This window comes from Tachyglossus aculeatus, chromosome Y4 (genome assembly GCF_015852505.1).
Source record: "Tachyglossus aculeatus isolate mTacAcu1 chromosome Y4, mTacAcu1.pri, whole genome shotgun sequence".
Taxonomy (NCBI): domain Eukaryota; kingdom Metazoa; phylum Chordata; class Mammalia; order Monotremata; family Tachyglossidae; genus Tachyglossus; species Tachyglossus aculeatus.
In genome coordinates this window covers 13,253,546-13,273,808 of record NC_052096.1, presented here as the reverse complement: position 1 = coordinate 13,273,808, position 20,263 = coordinate 13,253,546, and the positions used below count along the sequence as shown (strand labels likewise).

General features: G+C 51.7%; 1 protein-coding gene across 2 annotated transcripts; it reads left to right on the top strand.

Moving 5' to 3' along the window:
• The first annotated feature begins 460 nt into the window (after nt 1-460).
• On the top strand, nt 461-20,103 carry UBQLN4 (ubiquilin 4). 2 transcript variants are annotated; one of them, XM_038768627.1, is made up of 11 exons: nt 461-604; nt 5,883-6,034; nt 14,585-14,793; nt 14,908-15,170; nt 15,254-15,412; nt 15,549-15,768; nt 15,865-16,004; nt 16,100-16,183; nt 19,411-19,526; nt 19,608-19,776; nt 19,884-20,102. In XM_038768627.1, exons 1-11 carry the CDS (start codon nt 494-496, stop codon nt 20,034-20,036), a joined length of 1,776 nt encoding a protein of 591 aa, XP_038624555.1. In that variant the 5' UTR covers nt 461-493; the 3' UTR covers nt 20,037-20,102. The 2 variants fall into 2 exon arrangements, with proteins under 2 accessions (XP_038624555.1, XP_038624553.1); XM_038768625.1 differs by having other exon boundaries at nt 15,549-16,004; nt 19,884-20,103.
• The last annotated feature ends 160 nt before the right edge of the window (nt 20,104-20,263 follow it).

Sequence of the window (20,263 nt, the reverse complement as noted above, 5' to 3'; positions counted from 1 at the left end):
TGTACAAACATATATACCATGTGTATATGGTACACCCCCAAGGAAGGAAAAGGAAGGAAGGAAGGAAAAGGAAGGAACGAAGGAAAAGGAAGGAAGGAACGAAGGAAAAGGAAAAGGAAGGAAGGAAAAGGAAGGAAGGAAAAGGAAGGAAGGAGAAGAAAGGAAGGAGAAGGAAGATGAGAGAAGAGCCTGATGCAGTAATCCAGTCGGGATCGCGCGTGCGCCTCACGTGGGCCGCTCCCAGAACTCCTTGCGCGCTCGCGCACGCGCGCCCCCGGGCTCCGGCCGCGTGCCTCGCTCCTGCGCAGGCGTCGTCGGGTCCGGGCCGCAGCGCGTCCTCCGAGGCGGGCGGGGGCGCTGTGGCGCCGGCGGGGCCCGGCGGGGGCGGCGGAGCCGCGGGGTGGATTTGTGCTCGGGGCCGGGGCGGGTGAGGGGTCGGGCCGGGGGCCGGGGGCCGGACGGGCCGGACGGGGCCGGAGCCGCGGCCGGAGCCATGGCGGAGCCCGCCGCCGGGCCCCAGCGGGGACCCCCGATCCGCGTCACCGTGAAGACCCCCAAGGACAAGGAGGAGATCGATATCGGGGAGGGGGCGTCCGTCAGAGAGGTGGGCCCCGACATCAGCCCTCCCTCCATCCCTCCATCCCTCCCTCCTCCATCCCTCCTTCCTCTCCCCCCTCATCTTACCTCCTTCCCCTCCCCACAGCACCTGTATATATGGATATATGTGTGTACAGATTTATTACTCTATTTATTGATTTATTTTACTTGTACCTATCTATTCTATTTATTTCATTTTGTGAGTATGTTTGGTTTTGTTCTCCGTCTCCCCCTTCTAGACTGTGAGCCCACTGGTGGGTAGGGCCCGGCTCTAGATGTTGCCCACTTGGGCTTCCCAATCAATCAATCAATCAATCAATCAATCGTATTTATTGAGCGCTTACTATGTGCAGAGCACTGGACTAAGCGCTTGGGAAGTACAAATTGGCATCACATAGAGACAGTCCCTACCCAACAGTGGGCTCACAGTCTAAAAGGGGGAGACAAGCGCTTAGTCCAGTGCTGTGCACACAGGAAGCGCTCAATAAATACGGTTGAATGAATGAATTAATTAATTTATTACTCTATTTTATTTGTACACATTTACTCTATTCATTTTATTTCGTTAATATATTTTGTTTTGTTCACTGTGAGGCCGCTGTTAGGTAGGGCCCGTCTCTAGATGTTGCCCACTTGGGCTTCCCAAGCGCTTAGTCCAGTGCTCTGCACACAGTAAGCGCTCAATAAATACGGTTGAATGAATGAATGAATTAATTTATTACTCTATTTTATTTGTACACATTTATTCTATTCATTTTATTTTGTTACTGTGTTTTGTTCTGTTCACTGTGAGGCCACTGTTGGGTCGGGACTGTCTCTAGATGTTGCCCACTTGGGCTTCCCAAGCGCTTAGTCCAGTGCTCTGCACACAGGAAGCGCTCAATAAATACAGTTGAATGAATGAATGAATGAATGAATTTATTACTCTATTTTATTTGTACACATTTACTCTATTCATTTTATTTCGTTAATATGTTTTGTTTTGTTCACTGTGAGGCTGCTGTTAGGGCCCGTCTCTATATGTTGCCAACTTGTACTTCCCAAGCACTTAGTCCAGTGCTCTGCACACAGTAAGCGCTCAATAAATACGGTTGAATGAATGAATTAATTTATTACTCTATTTTATTTGTACACATTTACTCTATTCATTTTATTTTGTTAATATGTTTTGTTTTGTTCACTGTGAGGCCGCTGTTGGGTAGGGCCCGTCTCTAGATGTTGCCCACTTGGGCTTCCCAAGCGCTTAGTCCAGTGCTGTGCACACAGTAAGCGCTCAATAAATACGGTTGAATGAATGAATTTATTACTCTATTTTATTTGTACAAATTTATTCTATTCGTTTTATTTTGTTACTATGTTTTGTTTTGTTCACTGTGAGGCCGCTGTTGGGTAGGGCCCGTCTCTAGATGTTGCCCACTTGGGCTTCCCAAGCGCTTAGTCTAGTGCTCTGCACACAGGAAGCGCTCAATAAATACGGTTGAATGAATGAATGAATGAATTTATTACTCTATTTTATTTGTACACATTTATTCTATTCGTTTTATTTTGTTACTATGTTTTGTTTTGTTCACTGTGAGGCCGCTGTTAGGTAGGGCCCGTCTCTCTATGTTGCCCACTTGGGCTTCCCAAGCGCTTAGTCCAGTGCTCTGCACACAGGAAGCGCTCAATAAATACGGTTGAATGAATGAATGAATGAATTTATTACTCTATTTTATTTGTACACATTTATTCTATTCGTTTTATTTTGTTACTATGTTTTGTTTTGTTCATTGTGAGCCCGCTGTTGGGTAGGGCCCGTCTCTAGATGTTGCCCACTTGGGCTTCCCAAGCGCTTAGTCCAGTGCTCTGCACACAGGAAGCGCTCAATAAATACAGTTGAATGAATGAATGAATGAATTTATTACTCTATTTTATTTGTACACATTTATTCTATTCATTTTATTTTGTTACTATGTTTTGTTCTGTTCACTGTGAGGCTGCTGTTAGGTAGGGCCCGTCTCTATATGTTGCCAACTTGTACTTCCCAAGCACTTAGTCCAGTGCTCTGCACACAGTAAGCGCTCAATAAATACGGTTGAATGAATGAATTAATTAATTTATTACTCTATTTTATTTGTACACATTTACTCTATTCATTTTATTTCGTTAATATGTTTTGTTTTGTTCACTGTGAGGCCGCTGTTGGGTAGGGACCGTCTCTCTATGTTGCCCACTTGGGCTTCCCAAGCGCTTAGTCCAGTGCTCTGCACACAGGAAGCGCTCAATAAATATGGTTGAATGAATGAATTAATTAATTTATTACTCTATTTTATTTGTACACATTTACTCTATTCATTTTATTTCGTTAATATGTTTTGTTTTGTTCACTGTGAGGCCGCTGTTGGGTAGGGACCGTCGCTCTATGTTGCCCACTTGGGCTTCCCAAGCGCTTAGTCCAGTGCTCTGCACACAGTAAGTGCTCAATAAATACAGTTGAATGAATGAATGAATGAATTTATTACTCTATTTTATTTGTACACATTTATTCTGTTCATTTTATTTTGTTAGTATGTTTTGTTTTGTTCACTGTGAGGCCGCTGTTGGGTCGGGCCCGTCTCTAGATGTTGCCCACTTGGGCTTCCCAAGCGCTTAGTCCAGTGCTCTGCACACAGTAAGCGCTCAATAAATACGGTTGAATGAATGAATGAATTTATTACTCTTTTATTTGTACACATTTATTCTATTCATTTTATTTTGTTACTATGTTTTGTTCTGTTCACTGTGAGGCCGCTGTTGGGAAGGGCCCGTCTCTAGATGTTGCCCACTTGGACTTCCCAAGCGCTTAGTCCAGTGCTCTGCACACAGTAAGCGCTCAATAAATATGATTGAATGAGTGAATGAAGGAATTTACTGCTCTATTTTATTTGTACATATTTATTCTATTTATTTTATTTTGTTCATATGTTCTGTTTTGTTGTCTGTCTCCCCCTTCTAGACTGTGAGCCCACTGTTGGGTAGGGACCGTCTCTAGGTGTTGCCAACTTGGACTTCCCAAGCGCTTAGTACAGGGCTCTGCATACAGTAAGCGCTCAATAAATTCATTCATTCATTCAATCGTATTTATTGAGCGCTTTCTGTGTGCAGAGCACTGGACTAAGCGCTTGGGAAGTACAAGTGGGCAACATCTAGAGACGGTCCCTTCCCAACAGTGGGCTCACAGTCTAGAAGGGGGAGAAAAGTCTAGAAGGGGGGAGAAATACGATAAATACGATTGAATGAATGAATGAATGAATTACTCTGTTTATTTATTTTATTTGTACATATTTATTTTATTCATTTCATTTTGTTAATACGTTCTGTTTTGTGGTCTGTCTCCCCCCTTCTAGACTGTGAGCCCGCTGTCGGGTAGGGACCGTCTCTAGATGTTGCCAAGTTGGACTTCCCAAGCGCTTAGTCCAGTGCTCTGCACACAGTAAGCGCTCAGTAAATGCGATTGAATGAGTGAATGAATGAGTTTATTACTCTATTTTATTTGTACATATTTATTCTATTCATTTCATTTTGTTAATGTGTTTTGTTTTGTTCACTGTGAGCCCGCTGTTGGGTAGGGACCGTCTCTAGATGTTGCCCACTTGGGCTTCCCAAGCGCTTAGTCCAGTGCTCTGCACACAGGAAGCGCTCAATAAATACGGTTGAATGAATGAATGAATGAATTTATTACTCTATTTTATTTGTACACATTTATTCTATTCATTTTATTTTGTTACTATGTTTTGTTCTGTTCACTGTGAGCCCGCTGTTGGGTCGGGACTGTCTCTAGATGTTGCCCACTTGGGCTTACCAAGTGCTTAGTCCAGTGCTCTGCACACAGTAAGCGCTCAATAAATATGATTGAATGAATGAATGAAAGAATTTACTACTCTATTTGTACATATTTGTTCTATTTATTTTATTTTGTTCATATGTTCTGTTTTGTTGTCTGTCTCCCCCTTCTAGACTGTGAGCCCGCTGTTGGGTAGGGACCGTCTCTCTATGTTGTCAACTTGGACTTCCCAAGCACTTAGTCCAGTGCTCTGCATACAGTAAGCGCTCAATAAATTCATTCATTCAGTCATATTTATTGAGCGCTTTCTGTGTGCTGAGCACTGGACTAAGTGCTTGGGAAGTACAAGTTGGCAACATAGAGAGACGGTCCCTACCCAACAGTGGGCTCACAGTCTAGAAGGGGGAGAACAGTCTAGAAGGGGGAGAAATACGATAAATACGATTGAATGAATGAATGAATTTATTACTCTATTTATTTATTTATTTATTTTATTTGTACATATTTATTCTATTCATTTCATTTTGTTAATACGTTCTGTTTAGTTCTCTGTCTCCCCCTTCTAGACTGTGAGCCCACTGTTGGGTAGGGACCGTTTGTATATGTTGCCAACTTGGACTTCCCAAGCACTTAGTACAGTGCTCTGCACACAGTAAGCGCTCAATAAATACAATTGAATGAATGAATGAATTTATTACTCTATTTATTTATTTTATTTGTACATATTCTAGACTGTGAGCCTGCTGTTGGGTAGGGACCGTCTCTTTATGTTGCCAACTTGGACTTCCGAAGCGCTTAGTCCAGTGCTCTGCACACAGTAAGCGCTCAATAAATATGATTGAATGAATGAATGAATTTATTACTCTATTTTATTTGTACATATTTATTCTATTTATTTTATTTTGTTAATATCTTTTGTTCTGTTCTGTGTCTCCCCCTTCTAGACTGTGAGCCCACTGTTGGGTAGGGACCATCTCTCTATGTTGCCAACTTGGACTTCCCAAGTGCTTAGTCCAGTGCTCTGCACACAGTAAGCGCTCATTAAATACAATTGAATGAATGAATGTATGAATTGATTACTCTATTTATTTACTTATTTTATTTGTACATATTCTATTTATTTTATTTTGTTAATATGTTTTGTTGTCTGTCTCCCCCTTCTAGACTGTGAGCCCGCTGTTGGTTAGGGACCGTCTCTATGTGTTGCCAACTTGGACTTCCCAAGCGCTTAGTCCAGTGCTCTGCACACAGTAAGCGCTCAATAAATACGATTGAATGAGTGAATGAATACGTTCTGTTTTGTTGTCTGTCTCCCCCTTCTAGACTGTGAGCCCGCTGTTGGGTAGGGGCCGTCTCTAGATGTTGCCAACTTGGACTTCCCAAGCGCTTCCGTCCAGTGCTCTGCACACAGTAAGCGCTCAATAAATACGATTGCATGAATGAATGAATCCATCCCTCCATCCATCCCTCCCCTCCATTTCAGTTCAAGGAAGAAATCTCCCGCCGCTTCAAGGCGCAGCAGGACCAGCTGGTGCTGATTTTCGCGGGGAAGATCCTGAAGGACGGAGACACCCTCAAGCAGCACGGAGTCAAGGACGGGCTGACCGTCCACCTGGTCATCAAGACCCCGCAGAAGTGAGGCCGGGGCCCCGGGGGGCGAGGGGACGGCCCACCCCAAATTCGGTCAATCGTACTGATTGAGCTCTGACTGGGTGCGGAGCACCGGACTAAATAGTCACAATCATAATAATTCCCACCCCCCCACCCCGCATTCATTCAATCGTATTGATTGAGCTCCGATTGGGTGCGGAGCACCGGACTAAATAGTCATAGTCATAATAATTCCCACCCCCCCACCCCGCATTCATTCAATCGTATTGATTGAGCTCCGATTGGGTGCGGAGCACCGGACTAAATAGTCATAATCATAATAATTCCCACCCCCCACCCCGCATTCATTCAATCGTATTGATTGAGCTCCGATTGGGTGCGGAGCACCGGACTAAATAGTCATAATAATAATTCCCACCCCCCACCCCGCATTCATTCAATCGTATTGATTGAGCTCCGATTGGGTGTGGAGCACCGGACTAAATAGTCATAGTCATAATAATTCCCACCCCCCACCCCACATTCATTCAGTCGTATTGATTGGGCTCTGATTGGGTGCGGAGCACCGGACTAAATAATCATAATAATAATAATGATGGCATTTACCCCGCATTCATTCAATCGTATTGATTGAGCTCCGATTGGGTGCGGAGCACCGGACTAAATAGTCATAGTCATAATAATTCCCACCCCCCACCCCGCATTCATTCAATCGTATTGATTGAGCTCCGATTGGGTGCGGAGCACCGGACTAAATAGTCATAATCATAATAATTCCCACCCCCCACCCCGCATTCATTCAATCGTATTGATTGGGCTCTGATTGGGTGTGGAGCACTGGACTAAATAATCATAATAATAATAATGATGGCATTTATTAAGCGCTTACTATGTGCCAAGCACCGTTCTAAGCGCTGGGGAGGATACAGGGTGATCAGGTTGTCCCCTGTGGTGCTCACAGTCTTCATCCCCATTTAACAGACGAGGGAACTGCGGCACAGAGAATAATAATAATAATCACAGTCTTCATCCCCATTTGACAGACGAGGGAACTGAGGCACAGAGAATAATAATAGTAATCACAGTCTTCATCCCCATTTGACAGACGAGGGAACTGAGGCCCAGAGAATAATAATAATAATAATAATAGTAATAATGGCATTTATTAAGCGCTTACTATGTGCCAAGCACCGTTCTAAGCGCTGGGGAGTTTACAGGGTGATCAGGTTGTCCCCCGGGGGGCTCGCAGTCTTCATCCCCATTTGACAGACGAGGGAACTGAGGCACAGAGAATAATGATAATAACGGTAGTATTTGTTAAGTGCTTACTATGTACAAAGCACTGTTCTAAGCGCTGGGGAGGATACAGGGTTGTCCCCCGGGGCGCTCACAGTCTTCATCCCCATTTGACAGACGAGGGAACTGAGGCCTAGAGAATAATAATAATAATCACAGTCTTCATCCCCATTTGACAGATGAGGGAACTGAGGCACAGAGAATAATAATAATAATAATAATGGTATTTGTTAAGCGCTTACTTAACAGTGCCAAGCGCTGTTCTAAGCGCTGGGGAGGATACAGGGTTGTCCCACGGGGGGGCTCACAGTCTTCATCCCCATTTGACAGACGAGGGAACTGAGGCACAGAGAATAATAATAATAATAATAATAATGGTATTTGTTAAGCGCTTACTTAACAGTGCCAAGCGCTGTTCTAAGCGCTGGGGAGGATACAGGGTTGTCCCCCGGGGGGCTCACAGCCTTCATCCCCATTTGACAGACGAGGGAACTGAGGCACAGAGAATAATAATAATAATGGTAGTGTTTGTTAAGCGCTTACTATGTGCCAAGCACTGTTCTAAGCACTGGGGAGGATACAGGGTGATCAGGTTGTCCCACGGGGGGCTCACAGTCTTCATCCCCATTTAACAGATGAGGCCCAGAGAAGACTGTGAGCCCGCTGTTGGGTAGGGACCGTCTCTAGATGTTGGCATCTTGTACTTCCCAAGCGCTTAGTCCAGTGCTCTGCACACTGTAAGCGCTCAATAAATACGATTGAATGAATGAATGAATGAAAGTGAAGTGACTTGCCCCAAGTCACCCAGCTGACTATTGGCAGAGCTGGGATTTGAACCCATGACCTCGGGCTCCCAAGCCCGGGCTCTTTCCACTGAGCCACGCTAAACGCTTGGGAAGGACAAGTCGGCAACAGAGGGAGACGGTCCCCACCCAACGACAGGCTCCGCACCCACCCATCCTCCTTCCGTGCCTCCACCTCCCCGGCTCTGCCCCTGGGGTCGGAGCCCCCCTCCCCGCCCCATTTCGGGACTCTGCCCACCCTCCCGCAAGCTGCAGCCAGACACCCGGGAGGAGGAGGAGGGATGGAGGAGGGATGGTGTCTGCCAGAGACCTGGGAGGAGGAGGAGGAGGGATGGAGGAGGGATGGAGGAAGGATAGTGTCTCCCAGAGACCTGGGAGGAGGAGGAGGGATGGAGGAGGGATGGTGTCTGCCAGAGACCTGGGAGGAGGAGGAGGGATGGAGGAAGGATGGAGGAAGGATAGTGTCTCCCAGAGACCTGGGAGGAGGAGGAAGGATGGAGGAGGGATGGTGTCTGCCAGAGACCTGGGAGGAGGAGGAGGAGGGATGGAGGAGGGATGGAGGAAGGATAGTGTCTCCCAGAGACCTGGGAGGAGGAGGAGGGATGGAGGAGGGATGGTGTCTGCCAGAGACCTGGGAGGAGGAGGAGGGATGGAGGAAGGATGGAGGAAGGATAGTGTCTCCCAGAGACCTGGGAGGAGGAGGAAGGATGGAGGAGGGATGGTGTCTGCCAGAGACCTGGGAGGAGGAGGAGGGATGGAGGAAGTATGGAGGAAGGATAGTGTCTCCCAGAGACCTGGGAGGAGGAGGAGGGATGGAGGAGGGATGGTGTCTGCCAGAGACCTGGAAGGAGGAGGAGGGATGGAGGAGGGATGTTGTCTCCCAGAGACCTGGGAGGAGGAGGAGGGATGGAGGAAGGATGATGTCTGCCAGAGGCCTAGGAGGAGGAGGAGGGATGGTGTCTCCCAGAGACCTGGAAGGAGGCGGAGGAGGAGGAGGGATGGTGTCTGCCAGAGACCTGGAAGGAGGAGGAGGGATGGTGTCTGCCAGAGACTGTGGAGGAGGGATAGTGTCTCCCAGAGACCTGGGAGATGGAGGAGGGATAGTGACTCCTAGAGACCTGGGTGGAGGAGGAGGGATAGTGTCTCCCAGAGACCTGGGAGGAGGAGGAGGGATGGAGGAAGGATAGTGTCTCCCAGAGACCTGGGAGGAGGAGGAGGAGGGATAGTGTCTCCTAGAGACCTGGGAGGAGGAGGAGGAGGGATGGAGGAGGGATAGTGTCTCCTAGAGACCTGGGAGGAGGAGGAGGAGGGATGGAGGAGGGATAGTGTCTCCTAGAGACCTGGGAGGAGGAGGAGGGATGGAGGAGGGATAGTGTCTCCCAGAGACCTGGGAGGAGGAAGAGGGATGGTGTCTCCCAGAGACTTGGGAGGAGGAGGAGGGATAATAATAATAATAATAATAATGGTATTTATTAAGTGCTTACTCTGTGCAAAGCACTGTTCTAAGCGCTGGGGAGGTTACGAGGTGATCAGGTTGTCCCACGGGGGGCTCACAGTCCTAATCCCCATTTTACAGTTGAGGGAACTGAGGCACAGAGAAATGAAGTGACTTGCCCAGAGTCACACAGCTGACAATTGGCGGACCTGAGATTTGAACCCATGACCTCTGACTTTCTTTCCCTCAATCTTTCCCCTTCCTTCCTTCCTCAACTTTCTTTTCTTTCCCTCAATTTTCCCCCTTCCTTTCTCCCCAACTTTCTTTTCTTTCCCTCAATTTTCCCCCTTCCTTCCCCTCTCAACTTTCTTTTCTTTCCCTTAGTGTTCCCCTTCCTTCCTCCCTCAATTTTCTTTTCTTTCCCCTTCTTCCCTCAACTTTCTTTCCTTTCCCTCAATTTTCCCCCTTCCTTCCTCCCTCCCTTTCTCCCCCAACTTTCTTTTCCTTCCCTCAATTTTCCCCCTTCCTTCTCCTCTCAACTTTCTTTTCTTTCCCTTAGTGTTCCCCTTCCTTCCTCCCTCAATTTTCTTTTCTTTCCCCTTCTTCCCTCAACTTTCCTTCCTTTCCCTCAATTTTCCCCCTTCCTTTCTCCCTCACCTTTCTTTCCTTTCCCTCAATTTTCCCCCTTCCTTCCCCCATCAACTTTCTTTTCTTTCCCTCGGTGTTCCCCTTCCTTTGTCCCTCTGCTTTTTCTTTCCCTCAATTTTCCCCCTTCCTTTCTCCCTCAACTTTCTTTCCTTTCCCTCAATTTTCCCCCTTCCTTTCCCTCTCAACTTTCTTTCCTTTCCCTTAATGTTCCCCTTCCTTCCTCCCTCAACTTTCTTTTCTTTCCCCTTCTTCCCTCAACTTTCTTTCCTTTCCCTCAATTTTCCCCCTTCCTTCCCCTCTCAACTTTCTTTTATTTCCCTCACTGTTCCCCTTCCTTCCTCCCTCAACTTTCTTTTCTTTTCCCTTCCTTCTTCCCTCAACTTTCTTTCCTTTCCCTCAATTTTCCCCCTTCCTTCCCCCCTCAACTTTCTTTCCTTTCCCTCAATTTTCCCCCTTCCTTCCCCCCTCAACTTTCTTTTCTTTCCCTCGGTGTTCCCCTTCCTTCATCCCTCAGCTTTCTTTTCTTTCCCTCAATTTTCCCCCTACCTTTCTCCCTCAACTTTCTTTCCTTTCCCTCAATTTTCCCCCTTCCTTCCCCTCTCAACTTTCTTTTCTTTCCCTCAGTGTTCCCCTTCCTTCTTCCCTCAACTTTCTTTTCTTTCCCCTTCCTTCTTCCCACAACTTTCTTTCCTTTCCCTCAATTGTCCCCCTTCCTTCCTCCCTCACCTTTCTTTCCTTTCCCTCAATTTTCCCCCTTCCTTCCCCTCTCAACTTTCTGTTCTTTCGCTCAGTGTTCCCCTTCCTCCCTTCCTCAACTTTCTTTTCTTTTCCCTTCCTTCTTCCCTCAACTTTCTCTCCTTTCCCTCAATTTTCCCCCTTCCTTCCTCCCTCAACTTTCTTTTCTTTCCCCTTCTTCCCTCAACTTTCTTTCCTTTCCCTCAATTTTCCCCCTTCCTCCCTCATCTTTCTTTCCTTTCCCTCAATTTTCCCCCTTCCTTCCCCCCTCAACTTTCTTTTCTTTCCCTCGGTGTTCCCCTTCCTTCGTCCCTCAGCTTTCTTTTCTTTCCCTCAATTTTCCCCCTTCCTTTCTCCCTCAACTTTCTTTCCTTTCCCTCAATTTTCCCCCTTCCTTCCCCTCTCAACTTTCTTTTCTTTCCCTCAGTGTTCCCCTTCCTTCCTCCCTCAACTTTCTTTTCTTTTCCCTCCCTTCTTCCCTCGACTTTCTTTCCTTTCCCTCAATTTTCCCCCTACCTTCCCCCCTCAACTGTCTTTTCTTTCCCTCACTGTTCCCCTTCCTTCCTCCCTCAACTTTCTTTTCTTTCCCCTTCCTTCTTCCCTCAACTTTCTTTCCTTTCCCTCAATTTCCCCCCTTCCTTCCTCCCTCACCTTTCTTTCCTTTCCCTCAATTTTCCTCCTTCCTTCCTCCCTCAACTTTCTTTCCTTTCCCTCAATTTCCCCCCTTCCTTCCCCCCTCAACTTTCTTTTCTTTCCCTCAATTTTCCCCCTTCCTTCCTCCCTCAACTCTCTTTTCTTTCCCCTTCCTTCTTCCCTCAACTTTCTTTTCATTCCCTCAATCTTTCCCCTTCCTTCCTCCCTCAACTTTCTTTTCTTTCCTCCTATTTTCCCCCTTCCTTCTTCCCTCACCTTTCTTTCTTGTCCCTCAATTTTCCCCCTTCCTTCCTCCCTCAACTTTCTTTTCTTTCCCCCAATCTTTCCCCTTCCTTCCTCCCTCAACTTGGGTAGGGACTGTCTCCACATGTTGCCGACTTGTACTTCCCAAGTGCTTAGTCCAGTGCTCTGCACACAGTAAGCACTCAATAAATACGATTGAATGAATGAATGAATGACTCCAAAGCCCGGGCTCTTTCCGCTGAGCCATGCTGCTTCTCAGTGGAGGGATAGCATCTCCCGGAGACCTGGGAGGAGGAGGAGGGATAATAATAATAATAATGGCATTTGTTACACGCTTACTATGTGCAAAGCACCGTTTTAAGCGCCGGGGGGATACAAGGTGATCACGTTGTCCCACGTGGGGCTCGTAGTCTTAATCCCCATTTTACAGATGAGGTCACTGAGGTTCGGAGAAGTTAAGTGACTTGCCCCAGGTCACACAGCAGACGTGGCGGAGCCGGGATTAGAACCCATGACCCCCGACTCCCAAGCCCGGGCTCTTTCCACTGAGCCACAGGAGGGATGGTGTCTCCCAGAGGCCTGGGAGGAGGAGGAAGGATTGGGTCTCCCAGAGACCTGGGAGGAGGAGGAGGGATGGAGGAGGGATAATAATAATAATAATAATAATCATGATGGTATTTGTTAAGCACTTACTATGTGCAAAGCACTCTAGGATGGTGTCTCTCAGACACCTGGGAGGAAGAGGAGGGATGGTAACAAATGCCATTATTATTATAATGTCTACTGAGTGTCCATCGTTCGCAGCGTGCTGTCCAAAGTGCATGGGAGACAATAACAATAATCACGACGGTAGTTGTTAAGCGCTTGCTAGGTGCCAAGCACTGTTCTAAGCGCTGAGGTAGATGCAGAGTAATCGGGCTGTCCCCCGTGGGGCTCACGGTCTTCATCCCCATTTGACAGACGAGGGAACTGAGGCCCAGAGAAGTGAAGCGACTGGCCCAGAGTCACACAGCAGACAGGCGGCGGGGCCGGGATTGGAACCCACGTCCTCTCACTCCCAAGCCCGGGCTCTTGCCCCTAGGCGAGCTGCGCAGTCATAATAATCAGCGTCGTCACCGTGATGGTATTTGTTAAGCGCTTACTATTGAAGCAGCGTGGCTCAGTGGAAAGAGCACGGGCTTTGGAGTCAGTGGTCATGGGTTCAAATCCTGGCTCCTCCAATTGTGTGACCTTGGGCAAGTCACTTAACTTCTCTGTGCCTCAGTTACCTCATCTGTAAAATGGGGATTGACTGTGAGCTCCCCCCCCCCTGTGGGGCAACCTGATCACCTTGTAACCTCCCCAGTGCTTAGAACAGTGCTTTGCACATAGTAAGCGCTTAATAAATGCCATTATTATTATTATTATTACTATGTGCCAAGCACTGTACTAAGCGCTGGGTTAGCTATATGTTGCCAACTTGTACTTCCCAAGCGCTTAGTCCAGTGCTCTGCACGCAGTAAGCGCTCAATAAATACGATTGATTGATTGATTGGGGGAGATATAAGGTCATCGGGTTGTCCCACGCGGGACTCCCAGTCTTTAATCCCCATTTTACAGATGAGGGAACTGAGGCCCGGAGAGGTTAAGTAGCCGACCCAAAGCTTACAAGTGGCAGTGGAGATGCGGGGGAGATAATAATAATAATAATAATGGCATTTGTTAAGCGCTTACTATGTGCAAAGCACTGGGAGATGCAATGGGAAGAACCCATCGGTGGCATTTATCTGTGAGCCCACTGTTGGGTAGGGACTGTCTCTATATGTTGCCAATTTGTCCTTCCCAAGCGCTTAGTCCAGTGCTCTTCACGCAGTAAGCGCTCAAGAAGTACGATTGATTGATTGGGGGAGATACAACGTCATCGGGTTGTCCCACGCGGGACTCCCAGTCTTTAATCCCCATTTTACAGATGAGGGAACCGAGGCCCGGAGAAGTTAAGTAGCCGACCCGAAGCCACACAGCTGACAAGCGGCAGTGGAGATGCGAGGGAGATAATAATAATAATAATAATGATGGCATTTGTTAAGCGCTTACTATGTGCAAAGCACTGGGAGATGCAATGGGAAGAACCCATCGGTGGCATTTATCTGTGAGCCCACTGTTGGGTAGGGACTGTATACGTTGCCAATTTGTCCTTCCCAAGCGCTTAGTCCAGTGCTCTTCACGCAGTAAGCGCTCAATAAGTACAATTGATTGATTGGGGGAGATACAACGTCATCGGGTTGTCCCACGCGGGACTCCCAGTCTTTAATCCCCATTTTACAGATGAGGGAACTGAGGCCCGGAGAAGTTAAGTAGCCGACCCGAAGCCACACAGCTGACAAGCGGCAGTGGAGATGCGAGGGAGATAATAATAATAATAATAATAATGGCATTTGTTAAGCGCTTACTATGTGCAAAGCACTGGGAGATGCAATGGGAAGAACCCAACGGTGGCATTTATCTGTGAGCCCACTGTTGGGTAGGGACTGTATACGTTGCCAATTTGTCCTTCCCAAGCGCTTAGTCCAGTGCTCTGCGCACAGTAAGCGCTCAATAAATACGATCGACGATGATGATGGTGATTTATCGAGCTCTTCCTGTGTGCGGAGCACTGATTTAAGCGCCCGGGAGAGAAGGAGAGGGGCGCCGCGTTGAGGGCCCGGAGCGGGCGGTGCGGAAGCGGCGGCCCCGGGGTCACGGGCCTCGTCCGCTCTCCTCTCCTCTTCCCCCCTCTCCCAGAGCCCAGGAGCCCCCGGCCGCCGGCCCAGCCGACGCGAGCGTCCCGGGCCCGGACGCCCCCTCGGCGCCCGCGGACGCCCCCTCCTCGCCCGCGGCCCCGGCCCAGCCGTCCACCTCGGGGGCCGCCCCCGCGGACGCGGGCGGCGGGGGCCGGAGGCCGGGGGCCGGGGTGGGTGAGGGGGCCGCCCCCGCCTCGGCGTCCATCCTCTGTGAGTACCCGCGACGGGGGGGGCGGGTGACGGCCGCCGACCGGTCCCTCCGGGTCCCCTCCCGCCCCCCGGCCCGGTCGCGTCCGCTGACCCCCCCCCCCCCGCCATCCCCAGCCGGTTTCGGCGGGCTCCTGGGACTGAGCAGCCTGGGCCTGGGCTCGGCCAACTTCATGGAGCTGCAGCAGCAGATGCAGCGGCAGCTCATGTCCGACCCGGAGCTGCTGACGCAGATCATGGAGAACCCCCTGGTGCAGGACGTCATGGCCCAGCCGCAGCTCATGCGCCACATGATCATGGCCAACCCCCAGATGCAGCAGCTCATGGAGCGGAACCCCGAGATCAGCCACATGCTCAACAATCCCGAGCTCATGCGCCAGGTCGGGCCCCGCCGGGGCCGGGGGGACGGGGGGGGGACGGGGGGCCGCCGCCCCCGCCTGACCCCCCGCCGCGGCCTCCCCAGACGATGGAGCTGGCCCGCAACCCGGCCATGATGCAGGAGATGATGCGCAACCAGGACCGGGCGCTCAGCAACCTGGAGAGCATCCCCGGCGGCTACAACGCCCTGCGCCGCATGTACACCGACATCCAGGAGCCCATGTTCAGTGCCACCCGAGAGCAGGTAGGGGCACGCGCCCTGCCCGCCCTCCTCCTCCCGCCCCTTCCCGCGCTCGGTGTCACCCGTCCCGTCTCCCCCACGACGCGTGGCCGTCCCGCCGTGGTGACCGCGGCCCGTCGTCCTCCCCCCCCGCCCTCAGTTCGGCAGCAACCCCTTCTCCTCGCTGGCGGCCAGTTCGGACGGCGCGGCCTCCCAGCCGCTGCGCACGGAGAACCGCGAGCCCCTCCCCAACCCCTGGAGCCCCTCCCCGCCCGCGGCCCAGGCGGGGCCGGCGGGCGAGGGCTCGGGGGGCCCGGGGGGCCCCGCCGCCCCCACCGTCTCCAACCCGTTCGGCATCAACGCGGCCAGCCTGGGCGCCGGTAAGGACCCGCCCGCGGCGGTTGGGAGGCCGGGCCGGGCCGGGGAGCGGGGCCGGGGGGCCGGCGGCGCTGACTCGGCCTCGCCGCCGGGCGCAGGGATGTTCAACAGCCCCGAGATGCAAGGCCTCCTGCAGCAGGTGGCCGAGAACCCGCAGCTGATGCGCAGCGTGCTGTCGGCCCCGTACATGCGAGGCCTGATGCAGGCGCTTTCCCAGAACCCCGACCTGGCGGCCCAGGTAGCGGCGGGGGGCCCGCGGGGACGGGGCGGGGGGCGCGGGGGGCCGGCCGGGCGCCCCCGTGATGGGTGTCTCCGTGCCCCCCACCCCTTTAGATGATGGTGAACGTGCCCCTGCTGTCGGGGAGCCCCCAGCTCCAGGAGCAGCTGCGCCTGCAGCTCCCCGTCTTCCTGCAGCAGGTTCGGCCTCTTCCCCACCCCGGGGACCTCTCCGCACCCCCTCTAGTCTCAAACCCCTCCACCTCCCCATCCGCCCTCCCCGCCTTTCATTTATTCAATCAATCAATCAATCAATCAATCGTATTTATTGAGCGCTTACTATGTGCAGAGCACTGTACTAAGCGCTCGGGAAGTACAAATTGGCAACACATAGAGACAGTCCCTACCCAACAGTGGGCTCACAGTCTAAAAGGGGGAGACAGAGAGCAGAACCAAACATACCAATAAAATAAAATAAATAGGATAGAAATGTACAAGTAAAATAAATAAATAAATAGAGTAATAAATATGTACAAGCATATATACATATATACAGGTGCTGTGGGGAAGGGAAGGAGGTAAGATGGGGGGATGGAGAGGGGGACGAGGGGGAGAGGAAGGAAGGGGCTCAGTGTGGGAAGGCCTCCTGGAGGAGGTGAGCTCTCAGCAGGGCCTTGAAGGGAGGAAGAGAGCGAGCTTGGTGGATGGGCAGAGGGATTGGGGGCATTCCAGGCCCGGGGGAGGACGGGGGCCGGGGGTCGATGGCGGGACAGGCGAGAGCGAGGTACGGTGAGGAGATTAGCGGTGGAGGAGCGGAGGGTGCGGGCCCGGCTGGAGAAGGAGAGAAGGGAGGTGAGGTAGGAGGGGGCCAGGGGATGGACGGCCTGGAAGCCCAGGGTGAGGAGTTTCTGCCCGATGTGCAGATTGATCGGTAGCCATTGGAGGTTTTTGAGGAGGGGAGTAACATGCCCAGAGCGTTTCTGGACAAAGATAATCCGGGCAGCAGCATGAAGTATGGATTGAAGTGGAGAGAGACACGAGGATGGGAGATCAGAGAGAAGGCTGGTGCCGTAGTCCAGACGGGATTTATTCATTCATTCAGTCCTTCCAGACCGCGAGCCCGCCGTCGGGTAGGGACCGTCTCTCCATGTTGCCAGTTTGCGCTTAGAACATCATCATCAATCGTATTTATTGAGCGCTTACTATGTGCAGAGCACCGTACTAAGCGCTTGGGAAGCACAAATTGGCGACATGTAGAGACAGTGCTCTGCACACAGTAAGCGCTCAGTAAATACGGTGGAATGAATGAATGAGTGCCCCTGTCCGGCCAACCTCCAGTAAGCTCCCCAGTCCGTCGGAGGCGTCCAGTTTGAGAGTAGAGCGGCGAGGGGCAGGACCAGTGGGCTGTCGTTCTGTCTGTTCATTCGATCGGATTTGTATTGATTGAGCACTTACTATGTGCAGAGCACCGTACTAAGCGCTTGGGAAGTCCAAGTCGGCAACATATAGAGACGGTCCCTACCCGACATTCATTCGTTCATTCAGTCGTATTTATTGAGCGCTTACTGTGTGCAGAGCACTCCCCCTCCTCCCCCTCTCCATCCCCCCCCGCCTTACCTCTTTCCCTTCCCCACAGCACCTGTATATATGTATATATGTTTGCACGTATTTATTACTCTATTTTACTTGTACGTATTTATTCTATTTATTTTATCTTGTTAGCATGTTTGGTTTTGTTCTCTGTCTTCCCCCCTTTTAGACTGTGAGCCCACTGTTGTGTAGGGATTGTCGCTATATGTTGCCAATTTGGACTTCCCAAGCGCTTAGTCCAGTGCTCTGCACATAGTAAGCGCTCAATAAATACGATTGATGATGATGATGATGATGATAGCGCTCAATAAATACGATTGATGATATGTTGCCAACTAGGACTTCCCAAGCGCTTAGTCCAGTGCTCTGCACACAGTAAGCGCTCAATAAATACGATTGATTGATTGATCTGGAGACAATCCCTACCCGACAGCGGGCTCACAATCAATCAATCAATCGTATTTATTGAGCGCTTACTGTGTGCAGAGCACTGTACTAAGCGCTTGGGAAGTACAAGTTGGCAACATATAGAGACAGTCCCTACCCAACAGTGGGCTCACAATCTAAAAAGGGGAGACAGAGAAGAAAACCAAACATACTAACAAAATAAAATAAATAGAATAGATATGTACAAGTAAAATAGAGTAATAAACACGTGCAAACATATAAAGGGGGAGACGGACGACAAAACGAAACATGTAGACGGGTGTCAGAATCGTCAGAAGATAATTACAGCTAGATGCACGTCATTCACAAAATAAATAAATTCCCCCCCTTCTAGACTGTGAGCCCGCTGTTGGGCAGGGACCGTCTCCATGTGTTGCCGACTTGTACTTCCCAAGCGCTTAGTCCAGTGCTCTGCACACAGTAAGCGCTCAATAAATAGGATTGATTGATTGATTGAAATAGTAAATAAGTGCAAGGAAAATAGAGTAATAAATCTGTACAGATATATACGAGTCCTGTGGGGAGGGGAAGGAGGGGGGGATGGGGAAGAGGGGAAGTGTGGGAAGGCCTCCCGGAGGAGGTGAGCTCTCAGTAGGGCTTTGAAGGGAGGAAGAGGGCTAGCTTGGCGGATGGTCTTTTAGACTGTGAGCCCACCGTTGGGTAGGGACTGTCTCTATATGTTGCCAACTTGTACTTCCCAAGCGCTTAGTCCGGTGCTCTGCACATAGTAAGCGCTCAATAAGTACGATTGATGATGATGATGATGATGGGCAGAGGGAGGACGTGGGCCGGGGGTCGACGGCGGGACGGGCGAGAACGAGGCCCGGTGAGGAGGTGAGCGGCCGGGGAGCGGGGGGACGGCCCCCTTCCCTCTGGGGAGTCTCCCCTCCACCTCCCCGTCCTCGCCTCTCGGTTTCGCGCCCCTTCCTCTCCTGGGCTCTCCCGTCCCGGTACCCCCGGCCCTCCACCCCTCCGCCCAGCTCGCTCTCTTCCTCCCTTCAAGGCCCTGCTGAGAGCTCCCCTCCTCCAGGAGGCCTTCCCAGACTGAGCCCCTTCCTTCCTCTCCCCCTCGTCCCCCTCTCCACCCCCCCCTCTTCCCTCCTTCCCTTCCCCACAGCACCTGTATATACGTATATATGGTTGTACATATTTATTACTCTATTTATTTACCTTGTACATTTCTATCCTATTTATTTTATTTTGTTGGTATGTTTGGCTCTGTTCTCCGTCTCCCCCTTTTAGCCTGTGAGCCCACTGTTGGGTAGGGACCGTCTCCATGTGTTGCCAGTTTGGACGTCCCAAGCGCTTGGTCCAGTGCTCTGCACATAGTAAGCGCTCAATAAATACGATTGATTGATTGATTGATTGACGCCCGCCCGCCTCCGCCGCAGATGCAGAACCCGGAGTCCCTGTCGGTCCTGACCAACCCGCGGGCCATGCAGGCTCTGCTGCAGATCCAGCAGGGGCTGCAGACGCTGCAGACGGAAGCCCCCGGCCTGGTGCCCAGGTAGGGCCGGGGCGGGGGCCGGGGGCGGGCACCGGGACGGGGGGACGGCCGCCCTCTCACCGCCCCTTCCCGTCCCCCCAGCCTCGGCAACCTGGCCGCGCCCCGGATCCCCGCTGCGGACGCCGCGGCGGCCCCGTCCACCACGGCGCCGTCCCCCGCGGGGAGCGCCGCGCCCGGCGGGGCCAGCCCCCAGCAGCAGCTCATGCAGCAGATGGTGCAGCTGCTGGCCGGAGCGGGCGGCGGGGGACAGGTACCGCGCGGGACCCCCGGGGCGCGGGAGGGGGGCGGGGGGCGGCCGCCCCCGGGCCCCCTGCCCTCACCGTCCGGCCCGCCGCCTCCCCCCCCCCCCCCGGCCAGGCGCAGACCCCCGAAGTCCAGTACCAGCAGCAGCTGGAGCAGCTGAGCGCCATGGGCTTCATCGACCGGGAGGCCAACGTGCAGGCCCTGATCGCCACCGGCGGGGACATCAACGCCGCCATCGAGAGACTGCTGGGGGCCCAGCCCTCCTAACCCCCCGCCCGCCCGGCTCCGCGCGGCCCCCTCTCCCCCCGGCCCCTCCGGTATTTACACACCTGGGACTGCTCGGAGCGGTAGGGAGGGGAGGGTCCTCCCCGCCGCCCGCCCACCCCTCCCCGTCCCCGGCCCGCCGTCCGTGTCCCCCGCCGTCCCCAATGGAGCAAAGAGTTGTGAAACGTGCCGTGTCGCTGTGGTTTGTCCCGTGGGGGAGAGCCCCCGTG